General features: G+C 43.2%; 1 protein-coding gene across 2 annotated transcripts in view; it reads left to right on the top strand.

Moving 5' to 3' along the window:
• RSU1 (Ras suppressor protein 1) overlaps positions 1–18,276 on the top strand; it is a 194,002-nt gene that overhangs the window by 17,231 nt on the left and 158,495 nt on the right. Inside the window, exon 3 of one of the 2 annotated variants that reach the window (XM_057733187.1) lies at positions 5,423–5,473. The exons of the other annotated variant lie outside the window; for it this stretch is intronic. Coding sequence (XP_057589170.1) covers positions 5,423–5,473 — 51 coding nt within the window. The remainder of the gene's footprint in view (positions 1–5,422; positions 5,474–18,276) is intronic. 2 annotated transcript variants of the gene reach the window in all.

The raw sequence follows: 18,276 nt of genomic DNA, 5'->3' as shown, positions 1-18,276 counted from the left end.
TTTTTCCATATAGGCCATTACAGAGTATTGAGTAGAGTTCCTTGTGCTGTACAGTAGGTCTTTATTAATTATCTCTTTTATATATAGTAGTGTGTATATGTCAATCCCAATCTCCCAATTTTTCCCTCGCCCACCCACATACCACTTCTAAAGCCTAGAGATAGAATGATAGCCAAGGCATGGCAACTTTTAACTGTGTATGTTAACACATTTTCTCAGTTATTTAGTTGACTTTTGGAAATCTATTCCACTTTGAAAATGCCTGGGCAAAGCACGTTTCAATATTGCCTTAGGAATTTTAATAACAGCTTGTCATCACTATTCTGGTGCTGCTGCTTCCTGACAGTTTATGGCTAGCAGGACCGTAAGATATGCTATTCCTGCAGTGGGAGATTTCCCAGTGTGTGGTGAAGGTTAGCAGGGCAGGGCAGTGGGGACAGCCTCATTCCATTCTGCCTGCATGATTGACCAGGGTGGCTGTTGTACTTTTAAATAATCCATTCTATTTTGGTAGACTTTTTCCCTCTTCTTTTTTAACAGCACAGTTTCCAGACGAGACCCACAATGGACTCACCATGGCCAAGTGGAGGGGAGTGGCAGGTTACGTGAATACGTCTGTCGCTCCTTGGTCTTTGCCTGTCACAGGCTTTGTGATTGATTCTGTGATTTCGATTCTGTCCAGCTTAACTGCTCTCCTCGCAGACCCAGCCCAGAGTCCTTTGTTGCCCTAAATATTTCCTCAGAGATCTTTTATTAAGTTTTTCTTTTCTGCTCTAATTTTTCTCCCTCTTACCTACTTTAGCATGGCACTCTGTAATAATAATGAGAAAGAAGAATATATCTAGTACTGTGATTGGGTGAAGGAACAAATACATTTCTCTTCTCTACTAAAAAAAAAAAACAACTTTCAAACTTCTTGATTTTCTCTCCTGCTAAATGCTTGTAGAAAAGACATAATGAAAGGATGGAAAAGACCCAACTTTCCCTAATTAAATCTTTATTGTGAATGTTAGCTCGGAGAAGAGCAGAGTTTTTTCCTTTCTAATTGTGGTAGTTGTGATATTTTAGGAAAAGTTTAGGCAGGAGGAGATCGGATTATCAGGGTTTTTTTGTTTTCATTTTTTGTAACCGGAATTGATTTCTGTGACACTCAAATGGAGTGGTTTGCTGGTGAGAGAGGCTGCTAGTTGTCTGCCAGTTTTGGTTTGCCCCATCTTTGTTGGTTATAAAATCCCTAATTTTATCTGGCATGTGGTTACTTGAAATCCAGGCTATGTTTCCCCACCTCTTTTGCATCTCAGCATCACTGTATTACAAAATGTTGATTAACTGCTTATAAATGGAAGTGCCATGTGCAATTTCTTGGAAGTATCATAAAGGAGGAAGGCTTTTCTCCCTTTTCCATCTTCCTGAGGGGAATGCAGATGTGATGGCTAAGCTCAGGCAACCTTTTTTGAACCATGAGGTGGGATCCATGCACTGGGAGTGGTTGAGGAACAAGATACCAGGCACCTCTGGACTGCCCATGTGTAAGAGAGAGAGAAACTCACATGTAACTCCTGTTATTTGTGGTCTGTTCTTATATGACGCTGACCACCATCTCAACTCGTATATCTATCAATCTGTTTCATCTGGTTTCGTATGAGAGCAGCTCTTGGAGACTTTTTGTTTTCATATCAGACTGTATGCCTCAGAGATAGAAGAATGCTTTATCTGGTGGACAAGAACAGTCTTAACTCTTACAGATACAAATGTATGAAATGTTCTGCAGTGTCTAAAATCTATCTTGTCACATAAGAAGCCGTCATGGTGATACTTTTAAAATCACAAAAATGCTCTTCCCCTGTGCTTTGCCTGTCTCTTCCTCCTCCCCTAAGGGTCAATCCTAAAGCCAGTAAGGACAACAGAAAAAGAGAGGCATCCAGGATTTGGGGAGTGGGCATGGTCACCCAGAGCAGGGTGTGGGACCTGAGGAGGGTGAGGAGAGCATCTGTGCAGGGTGGGGAGCCTGGCTTGGGGGGTCCAAACCTAAGCAGGACCAGGGCGAGGAGGGTGGAGGCACAGGGAGGAGGGTGAGTTGGACAGAGTGTGTAGGGTGCCCAGGGAAGAAGAAAGGACATGGGGAGATGGGTTCCTGCATTAATACCTAGGTTGCACAGTGGAAAGAACCCAGAAGGTTCCATAGAGCCCACTCACCCAGGGAGTTAATAAAGGCACAGGACATGGCTTAGCAGGGGTGAGAAAGCACAGGCGAACGTCAGGGGCTCACTGGTGCAGCCCCCCAGGGTCCTTTCTTAGTTGCTCAGGTCGTACTTTATCTCCAGGTAGGAACTTTCAAGACATATTCAGGGAGTCTGGGTGCTAGGAGTGACTGGACAGAAATGTCCAGCACTGTCTTCTGTGCCCAACTGGTCAGATGCCTCGAACCAGCCATAAGCCAGTGATCTGCACATCCCTGGACGTGTGAAGAAGCTGATCCTGGAGCCTCCAAGGTGTTTGCAACTTTGAACAGAACATGACGCATCTCGAGCTCACCTACTCACGGTGATCTTGACCCAGAATCAGTACCAGACTTCCAGGTGTCCCTGCAGGTCAGCGCAGAGCCATCCCAACCCAGCTGTAAGATAACCCTGTTTCATGCAGTTATATGTAGGGGTATCGATTGCGTACGGAAGTGGGTTAAAAATAATGGAAGCCAGAGTTCTCGCTGTTAGAAAAGGGAATTATAAATAGGAAAGGGAGAAAACCAGAAGGAACCATGCAGTGTTATATTGTAATCGATCTATTGGTGTGAACTAGGGATTTTCAATAATATAAATAGTGAAATCTGCACTGATGTGTGGGTGTGTGTACTCTCCAGTTTTGTCCACGGAGAATACGGAGCCCCCAGGTGACAATGAGCACATCTAGTGCCCAGATTTTGGCTTGTAAGTACCATTTTCCACAAAAAAGGAAGCAGAGCTCATTGGAGAAATGGCTGATTGATTCCAGGGCTGTGGCAGCATAAGTACAAGATGAACTTGACTGTCTCTTGCCAGAAAGCAGGGAAGTACTCAGAGAGTGAGGGGGACATGTCAGAAGGACTCAGCGGCCAGCTTGGATGGGCTCCCGCCGGCCAAGTCAGGGACCACGATGTACATCATCATCATTTGAGCAGATTATATAACCCATTGACTAAAATAGGAAACCACAAAGTCATACAAACGGAAGTAAATAAATCGCGATTTCTCAGCGGCAACTCCACTGATGTTTTGGACTGGCTGATTCCTTCTAGGGTGGGCTGCCTGGTGCATGGTAGGACCCTGGCCCCTACCCGCTAGATGCCATTGCTTTAGACCAGTGTCAGGCAACAGAGATGTGACGCGAGCCACATGGGAAAGTTTAGATTTTCTGGTGGCCATCGTTGTTAGAATCGAAAATGTTTCCAGACATTGCCAAATTCCCATGAGGATCAAAATTGGCCAGGATGGGGACCACGAAACTCATGTGGAATGGGATATTTATGTAGTGTCAAAGTACCCCCCCCCCCCCCCAAATAGTTACTAATTACAAAGGGCAAAGAATAAATTTACAGTGGAGAGGCCTGGCAGACATAAGTAATCAAGGGAAGATCACAGTGATGGGACGGATTGGAATCCTGTGCCAGCTGATAGGATGCAAAGAGAAGACGACAGCACGTCCTCAATATTCCTGCCCGAGAGGCATAACCTGAATCTAATCAAGAATAAGCAGAGGACAAAACCACACGGAGGAAATAATGCAAAATACCTTGGCCTGTGTGCTTCACAACTGCCAAGGTCATGAACGTCAAGGAAACAGAAACTCAGACTGAGAGATGACTTAAAGAGGCCTGGCAGCTACACGCGCCGTGGATTGTGAACTGGAAACTTTTCATAGAAGAGATGTTTGGGAGAGTTAGTGAAACCTGGATGGGGGCTGAGGACTAGAGGATAAGGATGTATCAGGCTCAGTTTTTGACTTTGATGATGACATTGTGGTTTTGCAGGAAAATGTCTTTGTAGGAATACCCTAAAGTTTACGGGACATCAGGCCAACAGCTTCATCTCAAATGGGTCTGGGCAGAAAAACAGGTCTTTGAATTGTATACTTTTCTCTAAGTTTGTGAGAGTTTGAACAAAAGAAAAACACTCAAAAGTTGTGGTCGGGGTGATACGTATTTTTTTCAAGGATGCTGGGGCCCAGCCCTGAAACCCTTCTTGAAAAAGAATATTTGTCTTATCATCCCTTTAAGGAAGAAACTCTTGCATAAAAATAATGTTCTTATAGAAAGAATATTGGAAAAATTTCTAAATATATTTCTTCACTAATATATCTACATTTAAAATTTTAATATAAAGTATGCTATATTTAACTGGTATACTTAGTATATTGTATAAAATCATTTTTAATTTGTATAAATAAATAATTTAATTTATATATATGAATAAATATATATATAATTTATATATATACCCACAAAAATAAAATATACATATAGCATGCTGACTGCTCAGTGAGGTTTTAGAACCCAAAGTGGAAGGCAGATCACAGGTCACTTTTTTCCCCTCTGGCTTTTCTTTTTCTTTTTTCTTTTCTTTTCCCTTTCTTCCTTTCTTTTCTTTCTTTTCTTTTTCTCCCTTCCTTGCTTCCTTTCTTTTCTTTCTTTTCTTTTTCTTCCTTCCTTGCTTCCTTTCTCTTTCTCTCTCTCTCTGTCTCTCTCTCTTTCTCTCTCTCTTTCTTTCTTTCTTGGATCTGTATGTGTATTTTCTTTCTTGGTAGTTGGAAAAACTTTTTTTTTAAAACAGATCTCATCTTTTTCAGCAGTTTAAGCCTCCATGATAATGTTGGAGGTTGGTGAGCTATCTGCTGATGCTCTGAAAAGTCAACTAAAACTTGTTGAGAGGAACTTGTGGAGGGTTCTTACTCTGACCATTTGAGAGCCTGTAGGAGCATTTGGGGGTTGACAGTGGACTCGGGGAGGTCATGTGACATGGTCTCTCTGTGTGGATGGGATGGTGTTTTAAGCATGGGGGAGAGATGGGGTCCGGGGGTGGGGGGGGGTGTGGTTCCTCTCCAAGCTCTGGAGCGGATCTCCTGACCCCGGTCCCCTTAGTGAGATGGGTTTTTGAGGCTCGGCCACTGGACCAGGTCGCCAAGCAGAGCTCACTGGCCCTTGCTGTGTTTGCTCCTGCAACATTAATGCCGTTAGCTCTAACTCGCTGCGCTAATTACACCATTAATTGCATAGCTTTTCCTAATTTGGTTTAACATTGAACAGACAGCCTTCTGTGAGTCTCCACTTCTGTTTTTGTGAGCGGTAATACTCAAACCTGTGAAAATAACTTAGCACTTCACCTTGCAGAAGCGTAGATGTAATTTGGGTACATTCACTGACTGTGTGATTTCTTCTTTTCTTTTACAGTCACCCTATCCCACATCACACAGCTGGTCCTCAGCCACAACAAGCTAACAAGTAAGTCAACGCTCTCCTCTGATACACACTTTCTGGCTTTTAGGGAATGTGGTGATACCACTGATTCTTCTATTTTCCTATAAAGACACTAATGACAAACGATTATTTGGGCAAACCAAGAAGTTACTTGGGTGACACTAAGATATCTGGCCAGTGGTGGTCCTGTAGGTTGTAGTTTGCTCTGTTTTAAGGATTCTTCCCTATCATTTGTGTAAAGTAAAAAAAGACAGTGACATTGTTTCTCTGGAAATGCTCCCCTTTGGGTGTAATAAATGCTGCAGTGACCCGAGATGCTGAGACTTCTGTTATTATTACATGAAGAAAAAAAAACAACTTAGCAAAAAAATGTTAGAATAAGAGTTCTTTGCTTTCACTTATACTTTCTCCTCAACAGGGGAACATGTAACTGTTGATCTGTCAATACTTTCCTTCCCTGCTTGATGGGAGGAAAAACACAAAGTTGTATAAATTATCTAAATTCGCATCTGCATTTTACCAGTTCTTGAGTCTGGTTTCCAAGGAAAACTGTCCTGGGCATTGGCAGGGGTGCGGTTAACGTCTAGTAGATTTCATACCTCTTTGTAAAGCTTATCTGGGCCGTTTTGTTCTTAGAGCTGTGGCTTTAAGGGTTGTAGTGACAGGGACCCACTCTGCCGTCTCATTTCTAATTGACGGTCACTTCTTTGGGCTTGCCATATTTCCTGCAGACTTGAATGATTTTCTAATCATGTGGCCAGAATTTGTTAGGGAGCTTTCCGTGTCCAGTGAAACCAGGCGCAATGTCATGTTGAGGGATTTGTGTCTCAAATTTATTTGTGTGTGTATGTGCCTTATATACAGCTTGAAGCAATGTCCCAGAGCTGTTGATTACGGAGAATTAAGAGTGGCAGTTAGGGCCGCTCGTGTGCAGGAGACAGGCAGATTAGTTCATTTTTAGCAAAGGGCGCATGTTCATAAGGCAAGGGCAGAGGGGCACAATTGTCATGTATGAGTATCAGGGGCTCCAGCAGCTGAAAGTGAGGCTGACAAGTCACGTGCGAGCGTTATTGTGATGGGTAATGTGCTGTCACTTTCATTGTTCTTGTAGCACATGGTCCTGCTGTCCACTGAGACCCTAATCCCAGTGTAGAGGGGATTTGCAGTTTGTTTTCAAGGGTGGACTGCATGATCCCTAAATTCCCCCAGATTTTGTGAGCAGAGATTCCCGAAGCTCTCCGTTATGTACTCATGAACATATTTCTTAATTGCCAGGCTTACTACTGTAGTTAGATCTTGAATCATCACGAGAGCGAAAAACAGTTTCCGTTGAAACAAGAAAGCCAAACGTGTTTTATTCCTATTATATCATTAATTGACGTGATCCTTAAAAAAAAATCTTCCCGGTGGTTGTGGTTTATCTCTGTTTACATGTCCACAAAGAGAGAAACCTCAGGGATCAGGGGATCAATGTCTCTTTCGGGGCATGCAATGTGAGATTAATTTGGGGAGGCATAAATACAGAGTAAAATTGTGTCTGTTATCAAAGAGGTTCGCTGTGAATGGACCCAAACTTTTTATTTCTTCCTTTTTTTTTTTCCTCCCCTTGTTCGCATTTGAGACACTCTTGACCTAACCCAGTAAGCTTTAATTAATCGTCTTGGTAAATTCTGTTTCAAGCCATTGTGAGTGGTGTCAGTGACACCCGATCTGTTCCACTAAGGTCAAATTAGCATCTTTTACTATTTTTCTGGCATTTAAACGAATGGCTTTGCTATGGTTTTTCCAGTGTTTATAGTAAATATGTCCATTTGATGGAAATATAAATATGCATTACACGGAGGTGGGAGAGCCCACCCTCCTGTCACTTTGTATTGTAATCAGTGTCTTTCACTTTCTGGGGTTTTTAATGGGGTCCGGCTGACAGCACCGCATTCAAACCACTGGGACTCAAAAGATAAACCCCTCAGCACTGCTTTGATCTTGCAAAAGTATGTGTGTTTTTCTCCTCGTGTGCCAGTTACACCGTCGTGATGTCTCCTCTTGTGTACGTAGGGCATGAATCACCAGCTCACGCTGAGACCTTGATCTGGGCACAGCTCTTGAGTCCACGGGCCTGAGCTGGTATCTGTGGGGCCGTTGGAACAGTGTGGCCCCCAGCCTGGCCCCCTTTTCCTGCTGGTGGTTTTGACATTGACGGGTCCACGCAACGCAGTACAAGTGAGGCCACGCGGAAGGGGAAAGTGGCCTGATGACCCCTAGATTCTCCAAGATTTTGTGAGCGGAAATTCTTCAAGTTTGTGACATGAGAGTTTGTCAGCGTCTTTCAAAATTGTCCACCTGATCGCTGTCAGGGGTTCCTCACTATCACAGCGACACGAGGGACGTGTAAACCTGGGGCTTGGAGCTGTGCCGATGGCTTTTGGTGCAGTCACTGAGGTGTACCTGCCGGCAGCAGCTTGCCCAGGTACACGTGCCCACGAGGCATTGAAGGCGGCGGGAGGCTGAGTAGCGAGTGCCTCTTTTCCTTCTGTGTTTTTGCTGTGGCTGGACAGGTGACTCTCTGGGCACCGGAAGGAGGTGCTTTCTGGCCCCCATGGGATTGGTTTCAGAGTAAAGGTGAGGTCCTGCCACCAGGCCGCCCTTCTTCCCTTGTACTGCCCCCCGCCCCTCCCCCCATCCTCCTCCCTGCTCCCCTGCCTGCCCTGGGCCAGCTGGAACTCTCTCTTCCCCCAGCGCCTGTTGTTCTTTGACTCTTGACACCAGCGGGGCTCTTCCTTGTCCTCCTCTCGCTTCCTGTTCCTTCCTCTCCAGAGACATCTTAAGCTTTGTTGAAGGCAGGGACCATCTCTCATTCTTCTTTAATTCCTGATGCTCAGTGCACAGTGGCTTCCCAGTCAGTCCTCATGTAAAGCAATAATGGTTGATGGGAGGAAGCAGATGGGGGACCGGCAGGGCCAGGGGGAAGCAGCTGGCCTCCGTGAAGTGGTCAGTGTCGGAACCTGACAGTTTCTTCAGGATCAGCCCGCTAACAGACTTGAGTAGATGGGACCACTACACACTTCTGTTTCTTAACTACTTACGGGCTCATTTCACATGTGCTGGGCTGTGAGTGCTCTAAAGAAGCAGAACCTCATGTCCTAGAAATTGCTGTGCCTGTCCCCTTTATAGGGGCCCTTTCATAGGTAAGGAATGAGGTGCTGATGAGATGACACAGGCTGACCTCGCTTTATTAAAGCGCTTGGCAGATACCACAGTTTCTGGAAATTGAAGGTCTGGGGCAGTCCTGCATTGAGCAAGGCTCTTGGCATCATTTTTTCCAACAGCATTTGCTCACCTCGTGTCTCTGTGTCACACTTTGGTAATTCTTGCAATATTTCAAACCCTCCAGCAGCAAACAGATGACACCTCGCTGAAGGCTTAGATGATGGTTTGCATTTTTTTTTTTTAGCAATAAAGTACTTTTTTAATTAAGGCATGTACAGTGCTTTTTAGGCATAGTGCTTTGCACACTTAATAGATGACAGGATGGTGTAAACCACTTTTACAGGCACCGGGAAACCAACACATTCGTGCGACTCCGCCTATCACAATCATCGCTTTATTGTGGTAGATGGTCTGAAACCACACCTGCTTTGTCTGCAAGGTGTGCCTGTGCTCCTCAGGGACACCTGAGGATCCATGGTGGGGAAAGCTGGTCTCAGGACCAGTCACAGCCCCGGTGGGCTCATCTGAGTGTCACTTCTCCAAAGGGAAGAGAAGACCTCCTCTTCTAGGTCTCCTGGTTTGGGACCTGTCACTCTTTCCCTGAGTTTTAGATATTTAAGGTCCCACGTGATTTACTAATATGTTCAAACAGTTAATTGTAAGAGAAGTTTCTTGAAATTAGGAACCCTGTCCTGTGCTTATATATCGTACCACCCCACCAAAGTGCCAGAAGCACGCAGAACATGAAACAGACCCTCGGTTAATGCCGGTTGATTCGTGGGTTGGTAGGTGGTGAGTGGGGCGAAGTCCCAGCAGAGATGATAAATTCAAGGGCTTGCTTGCTGTCAGCGTTTCTAAGAAGGGGACGCAGCATTTATTTCAAAGGTGATCTTCCTGTGTCTCTGCCCTCCTGCCTTTGTGATGACCCTCCCTCGTAAGCCAGTGTTAGCGCGGTCTTTCTCAGTCTGCACCTTATCTGATCCCTGGTTTTTATGGTATTTGGGAGTATTAGCTTTATAAATGTTTTTCTACTTGTTTTCAGTCTTAAGGAGGAATTTTTTTTTCTGAGACAACCACTTTAAGACTTGTCCACTAGAGGGCAGTGTTGGGATACGTATTTTTTTCTTTTTCCTCCTCCTCTTATGCGAAAAGATTAAAAGCCAAATTTGTGTTGTCAGAGGAAATTTTTTTCTGCAAGCTTCACGGCTCTGTCCAACAGGAAATGTTGCTACTGCCATTTACATAGTGCAGTTTTGCCATAATTAATGTAGATCCTTCCATAAGGAGGTGTTATTTTTTTGTTTGGCCCCCAAAATTAAAGTACACATTCAGTGTCGTGTCATTTTTAGTGTTATTAAGGTTACTTCCTCATGTTAGAAACTTTTCTTCCAGTCTCTTTAAAGTGGGAGAATTTTATTGCCTTTTATAGTATTTTTTTTGTATTGAGTATATGTGAAATTTTTTCCCCCGTGCGAGAAAGTTTAAAATATTAGGTATGTAACAAGATTTCAATTAAAAAATAACCTTGTAATACTCAGGAAACTGTGCATTTTTGTGCATATTTAAATTGATTCTTTTACTGAATGCCATCGTGTAGGGAAGAGTAGTATGCATTATGAAATAAATTACATACTGTTTCAATGATAAAACAATCTCTGAGCATTAATTTTTTAATGTGATGCTTTTCTTAATTTTAAAAATAATTTTATTCTTACAACCATACCCATGTACAGATGTTGCCAGCACCTTAAATATGACAACAGTGCTTTCGTTTTGTGACCCATGCCTGGTAAGGATTAAACCCTCATCATTTTCTGCAGGAAATGCAAAGGATGTCTTTTTGCTCTACGCAAACATTGAATAGTCAGCTCTATGTAAACCTTTCATAAGTGTGGGTCTCTGAATGTAATTGTTTTGTTTTATACTTTGAACTTTTAACTGTCATGTAAAACGTTCTCTTGAGATATTAGCAGCTTTGCCAGCCATTTCAAGCCTTAACTGTGACCATATCTCATCATTTAATGTGTCGGAAATGGCTAGGCAGGCAGTAAACCCAAGTGTGGTGGCAAAACTTGTTTCTTTTTTTTAAACGGACTATTTCTTATTAGTTATAGCTTATATATGAATTCAAAATTAGAGTGAACAAGAAAATGCTAGGATATTTTCTTTAGTGATTTCAGTAATTTCTTTATAAAGATAATATTCTAAACACATGGAAGCTAATGTTTTAAGATTTTGTGCAGATGTATATATTGATAGGATCTCTACTGTATGTGTTATTCTAAAGGAATTAAGGAGCATGTTTTGCATGAAAATATTGCAGTCTCAAAATATGCAGGTCCAATTATAATGAAGAAAGTTAAGCAATTTTTAAAAGGCATAATAAATTAAACTCTTTTCTACAGACAAAATAGATTGTTGAGCTGAATGAGAAAAATTAACTGTCTCAACTTATAAGAATGACCTTCACCAGTCTTCCAACACCTTCCCGTTGCCAAGTCTCTAGTTATTTCCTCTTTCATAGATTATTTGTCGTGCCTTATGCAAAAGTTCTTGTGCATGGCTTGTATGAAATTAAACTATGAGGAAGAATATGCAGAATAAATCGTCTCTGTGTCATGAATTTATCTTGTGACAATATCAAAACAACTTGCTGTTTGCATTTTAACAGAGTACGAATGTATTTATAATACAGAGGCTTTGATCAATAGCTTATTTTTTTAATTAGTGCACATTCATCAATTTGTTCCTGGGCCATCGTTTGAAAGATTGGGATTGAAAAAAACGTGTACATAGTATTGAGTCAGACAGCTATTAATTGAACAGTATCTTTCCAATGGTGCCGCTGGTTAGGTACCATTAAAAAATTGCCTGTACTTGGGAGTTTGTTTTGTTGGATTTTAGTAAGGAAGCAGGCAGGACTGTCACATGGAAGCCTCTGTTGGTCCCGTGGTCCAGAACCAGCACCGCCCAAGGCCAGTGGGTGAAGTTGGAGAAGGTGGGTTTCGATGCACTTGTGTCTTCTGCGCAGACTCTTGTCATCCTCTGATCCCTTTCATATCAGCCCCACCAGCCCAAATGTACCTACTCCAGAATCCCTCTTGGAGTCCTGCCCTGTGCTAAGAGGAAGCGAGTTAAGGATAGTGTATTCATTCTTCCACAGTATATATATATATATTTTTTTTTTTAATAAATTTATTTATTTATTTATTTATTGGCTGTGTTGGGTCTTCGTTGCTGCACACAGTTTTCTCTAGTTGCGGTGAGTGGGGGCTACTCTTGGTTGTGGTGCACGGGCTCCTCATTGCCGTGGCTTCTCTTGTTACGGAGCACAGGCTCTAGGCATGCGAGCTTCAGTAGTTGTGGCACATGAGCTCAGTAGTTGTGGTGCACGGGCTTAGTTGCTCCTCGGCATGTGGGATCTTCCTGGAGCAGGGCCTGAACCTGTGTCCCCTGCATTGGCAGGCAGATTCTTAACCACTGCACCACCTAGGAAGTCCCCACAGTATATTTTTAAATGGAACGACTTCAGTTATGGGAATTTCGGAAAAATGGCAGGCTGTGGAGATCATTGTGTGCGGGCAGGTGGAACCAGGTGCTTTCCAAACCGTTGCTTGACCACTGTGGGAAGCGGATCTTGAAAAATTGTTTATTTAAAAAAAATTTTATTGGTGTACGGTTGGTTTACAACGCTGTTTCACGTGTACAGCGTAGTGATTCAGTTATATGTATGTATGTGTATATCCCCACTCTCTTTTAGAGTCTTTTCCCATATAGGTCATTACAGGGTGCTGAGCAGAGTTCCCTGTGCTATATAATAGGTCCTTATTAGTTTTATCTGTTTTATATATGCTAGTGTGTATATGTCAGTCCCAATTTTTCCCTCCCTTCCTCTTTCCCCTGGTAACCATAGAATTGTTTTCTATATTTGTGACTCTACTTCTGTTACTTCTGTTTTGTGGATAAGTTCATTTGTGCCCTTTTTTAAAAAAAAAATTTATTTATTTATTATTTATTTATTGGCTGAGTTCGGTCTTCGTTGCTGCGTGTGGGCTTTCTCTAGTTGTAGTGAGCGGGGACTGCTCTTCATTGTGGTGCGTGGGCTTCTCAGTGAGGTGGCTTCTCTTGCTGCAGAGCATGGGCTCTAGGCGCATAGGCTTCAGTAGTTGTGGCATGTGGGCTCAGTAGTTGTGATTCACAGGCTCTAGAGCACAGGGTCAATAGTTGTGGCGCACGGGCTTAGTTGCTCTGCGGCATGTGGGATCCTCCCGGATCAGGGCTTGAACCTGTGTCCCCTGCATTGGCAGGCGGATTCTTAACCACTGTGCCACCAGGGAAGCCCCTGTACCCTTTTTTTAGATTCCACATATGAGCGATATCCTACAATATTTGTTCTTCTCTGTCTGACTGACTTCACTCAGTATGACAGTCTCTAGGTCCATCCATGTTGCTGCAAATGGCATGATTTCATTCTTTGTAAGGGCTGAGTAATATTCATTGTATATATGTAGCACATCTCTTTATCCATTCCTCTGTCGATGGACATTTAGGTTGCTTCCACGTTTTGGCTGTCTTTTACTATTTACAGTAGAACCCTCAAACGGAATTGATCTGCTAGCAAAAGTTTCTATATAAATCATCTGTTGACTCTCTCTCCTAGGTAATGTGTGTGTACATGTGTGTCGTGGGGGGCAGGGGAGCAGATAGCCTAAAAGGTGCAATACTTGGGGATATACATTCTTTTAGATCAGTTCTTAACATTTCATGGCTCACTGACCTTTTTTAAGAGGAGAGTGAAAGCTGTGTCCATGATTCCTAGAAAACTGCACATAATCCTTATCATTTCAGTAGGTTTGTAGATCTTGTTAAAACCATCCATGAATCTTTTAGGGGCACATGGAGGTCAGATTTAGAAACCCTGGAGTCAGGGGAAAGATAACATTAGTGTATTTGCACTGTGGACACACTGATGCTATATCTATCTTAAAGGGGATGTGATGCTATATCTTAAAGGGGATGTTTCCTGAAAGTATGAGGATGAGTCAGAAATTACCTGCACTCTGGTTATATTAAAACTTCTGTAAATTCTACAGCCAGAGTGCGGATCATTTTTGACTCACCCGCGTATTTAAACTTTAAAAGGGTGATTTTTAAGGCAATGTGAAACTCACTCTTTTTGTGATAGCTTTTAAAAACTGCTCACAAGCTCCATCTGATTTATGTGCTTCCATTTAAATTTTGTGAAATAAGAATTTGTAATCCCGAGTGAAACGCTTACGTAGGCCGACCTCTCTTACTGCACTTTGCTTTATCGCGATTCACCGATACTTTGTTTTTTTTTTTTTTACAAATTGGAGCTTTGTGTTAACGCCATTTTTCCAACAGCACTTGCTCACTTAGTGTCTCTGTGTCACATGTCGGCATTGGTCACAATATTTCAAACTATCTCATTATTATTTTACCTATTACGGTGATCTGTGGTCAGTGTTCTTTGCTGTCACTGCTATGACTAGTTGAAGGCTCAGATGATGGTTAGCTGTTTTTTTTAGTAGTGTATTTTTTAATTAAGAACATTTTTTTTTTTTAGAAATAATGCTATTGCTACAGTATAGCGTAAACATAACTTTTATAGGCAGTGGAAAACTCGCTTTTTGTGGTAGTCTGAAACCGAACCCACAGTATCTCTGAGGTTTGCCTGTGAGATATATATGTATATATGTATATATATATATTTTTTCAACTCCAGTAAATCATTGAGAAAGCCTTTCTCTTTTCAATTTTTTCCTCTTTATCAATCAGCTTAATAGGACAAAACACCACTCTGATACGATTGACCACACGTTAACAAACTCGTTGACCTCATTTTCCACTGTTTTCGATCTGAACTTTCTTGTCTAACCTTTTGCTGTTCCTTTAGCCTTTTGTTTCCTGCCTGTGTAGCCTCTGTTCCAGTCACCTGATTCTGAGTAGAAGTGCCTGCCCTTCTCTCCCAATCTTGCTCATCCTTCCAAAAGTTGAGGTGCATTTTCATCTTTCTCCATGAAGCCTTCCTTTCCAGCCAACTGTGTGGAAAATAAGGGATAAGGTATTCCCAGCCTGTTAGCCTCGAAGGACCACATCCCGCAGAGACCGTGACCTGAGCTGAAAGGAAGGGATGGCTTTGCACGCCCTGCCCTGTATCCAGGGGAGGAAACAGGCTTCACGTGGTTGAGGAGCCAGAGCTGGAGGCTGGGGCCTCACTGTGGCTTCGAGCCTTTGTGCTCACCCTTCGCTCCCCTGCCGCCTCCCCCGACAGTGTGTGTGGTAAAGCCCCACTCCGGGGACTCTCAGAGCTCCCTGGAGCAGATGCTGGCCCTGGATCTTCTCTTGTTCAGGTAGAAGAGCAGGGAGGATCCCCGAGGTTAAAGGGGAGTTAGGAAATGTACAGGGTAGATTTTTCCAGCTCTGGGCATCTTCCTCCACCCCCTTTCCTCCTGCCTCGTGTGTTTCTTTGCCAGCACTGAAATATAAGGCAAGAAAGGAAGAGAAGCAACCCAGTGTAGGTGACTGCATGCTGAAGTCCTTATGGTTTTTTTTTTAAATTGAAGTATAGTTGGTTTACAGACTTGGGTTAATTTCTGCTGTATAGCAAAGTGATGCAGTTACACATATACGTATATTCTTTTTCATATTCTTTTCCATTCTGGTTTATCACCGGATATTGAATATATAGTTCCCTGTGCTTTACAGTAGGATCTTGTTGTTTATCCATTTGCAGAAGTAATTTTTAATCGTAAAAGAAGACGTGAACTGTTGGTAAAGTGGTGTGTGTGTGTGTGTGTATGAATTGGATTTGTACATTGTTTCCCTCTTAATAATCAAGGGTTGAGAGAATGTGTGTCTAGTACTACATTATAAGGGTATTCCTTTATTTAAGAGCCTAGAGAGCTCTTTTTTTGTGTCACTGAGCCTGCTTTCTGCATTGATTGATTGAAATTTACTCAGTGTTCTTTTCTTTCTCGCTCTTTGTGGTGTTTCCAAACTGCTTAGGCATCTTCCCAGGAGGAAGGAACCTCCAGCCTTTTCTTGTCCTTCACTAGATATCACCTCCTGCCAGGCTGTTGAAGATCACTGCCTTTCCTCCAACCCAGCCAGCTCCCAAATTAAAGCTATTTCTTGATGTCCTGCCTGGTTGATGCTGTAGCCCCTCCGCACTGGAGTGGGATTTCCAAGGTGTGTTCCTAAAAGAATTCAGGGTCTGGAAGGACTCCAGAAGACTGCGTGGATCCTTCCTTGGTTCCTTCTGGGAAGTTAATACAAGATTCAGACATCAACTAAATTTTGCATCCTCAGAGGAGCAGAAATCCATGCTGGTCAGCTTTTTAGGAGATTTGTTTGGCTACGTGTACACACTTTTTATCCCCAGGGATAGATATTTTTGCGTGTTAGACTTTATAGTATAAAATCTGCCTTACTGCTTGCTTGTAACTTTTTCCCCTAATTTTTGTATAATTGATTATTCTCATTGTTGCTGAAAGAGTGGGACTATTTTCTTCCTTCCTTCCTTTCCTTCTTTCCTTCTTTCTTTCTTTCCTTTTTCAGTAAATTAAGTAAGGGATATTTTTGGTTAGTAAAACTATACTTGAGCTGCAAAATCTTAAGGAGGCCCATGATAGGATACACTAAGTATGTCCTTCTAGGTGTGGGTGCTCCGTAAGTACCATTGATTAACTGGAAGTAGCATCACTTTTGTCAGTTATAATGCTAATAATACTTGGGGATGTTGGCCATTGTTCGGTGGCTATTCAGCTATTTTGCTGTTTCGTTTTTACCTTGAGAAACGTGTAGATCCTGTTAAATGAGAATTGCTTTACTCTTCCATAAACTTTATGTTTTTAAATAACCCGTAACTACTCTAATTCACTGTTTTAATAGCTGCTCTGGGGGAAATCCCATAAAACCTGTAACACTGGTTATCATCTGTATACTTTTGAACTTCAAATTCTTATGCTAAGATATAATTAGTTCATTACCCACCTTGTGTTTTTGGCCAGAAAACAAAAGTCATTAATCACTATAGGTACAAATGACCTTTTTTTGGTGTGTGTGTGCATGTAAAATTCTGAAGAGCGTAATTATTTGCGAAAGTGAGGAGATTCTCCGTTACGTGTAATCATTAAAATGGCATTCAGGACAATGATTCCTAATATGCTGAGAGAATTGGCATCTATATAATTGGACTAGACATCACCTCTGTGGTGTGGATAGACCAATGCCTTCCAGCTACTGTAGCCAAGAATTAAAAGGGCTTTCCTTATACTCTGACCAAGAATACCCCAACTCAGATTTCCTATAGTTTAACATTTCACATAGTTCCTGTTACTTCGGCATCTTCCCACCAGGGTGAAGGGGGAAGATGCCAAAGTATCATATTCATCAAATATTGGGGCAAAGCAGTGTTTGCTTTCACCATTTCCTCTCAAACGGTCTTTCTCCCCCCACTGACCGCATAGTGAACAATCTCACTCATTTTCATGTATTCTGATGTTTCTGGTCATTTTTCTAGTAACTTCGTTGCGGCCGTGTAACTCAATGATCAACATAACTGGCCTCATCTGAGGATCTTCTACCATCTCTTTATACTTCTCTGATAAAGAAATTTTATACAGCAGCAGAAACATGTAAAAATCTGACCGGGCATTTTTATTTGTTATGGCAACAGACAAAAATCTCCTAATTTTTTTTTTTGGCCGTGCCACGTAGCTTGCAGGATCTTAGTTCCCTGATCAGGGATTGAACCCTCACCCTCGGCAGTGAAATCGCAAAGTCCTAACCCCTGGACCTCCAGGGAAGTCTCCCAAATCTCCTCTTTTTCGTAGAAATGTGTCAGGTTTGGGGAAGCAGTGCTATTGGATTTATTTTGTTTTACCTTATCCCACAGGGGATCTTGGGGCATTGTTTGGCCTGTGTGTCAGGGGTACGTTGACGTCCCTGGAAGTGGGCCCGAGATTGCAGCGTTTCACCCCTGGCAGCACAGGGTGCGTGCCCACCACCGGGTCGTGTCCTAGTCTCGGCCCCACTGTGGCCAGTGGTTCCCATCAGGTCCCTGCTGCGGCTCTGTCTTCTTGCGCTTGGGGTGGCCGTCATCCCACTGGTTTCCCGTAAAGGAGGCAACAGCTGAGGCACTCATTTGGAGCTTCAAAGAGGCGTGCGCACCGGGACCCCTGGTTTCCGTGCCCTGGTGCTGCTGCTCTGCAGGAATCCCCAGGGCTGACACCAGTCTGGGTGATGCTGTTGGAGGAGCTGTCTGGGGAGTTTGCTGGAGACGGTGGGGGGACTTCACTCCCAGACTTGATGCCGTGCTGACGACACCTCCGTGTGTTCCAGCAGGCAGCCGGTGCCTGGTCGCTTCCTCCCTTTTTGTAGCTGAAGGGGACCCTGTTTTTGGCGCCCACCAGATGGTTCTAAAGACCAACGCATGACCCCCGGCCCCTCCGTGGGCTGCGCGCAGGCGAGCGCCTGTCCTTCTGTGTCACGTGGGGCCTGCTGCACCCAGAGCCTGTCGTCCTTCGCCGTTTTGGTTCTTTGCCTCGGGGGCCACAGGATGCTGTTGCTCAGAAAGCCCCCGGATCAGCTGCCCC

This window comes from Hippopotamus amphibius, chromosome 4 (genome assembly GCF_030028045.1).
Source record: "Hippopotamus amphibius kiboko isolate mHipAmp2 chromosome 4, mHipAmp2.hap2, whole genome shotgun sequence".
Lineage (NCBI taxonomy): Eukaryota > Metazoa > Chordata > Mammalia > Artiodactyla > Hippopotamidae > Hippopotamus > Hippopotamus amphibius.
The sequence above is the reverse complement of the archived record's forward strand: the minus strand, read 5'-3'. Positions and strand labels throughout refer to the sequence as shown.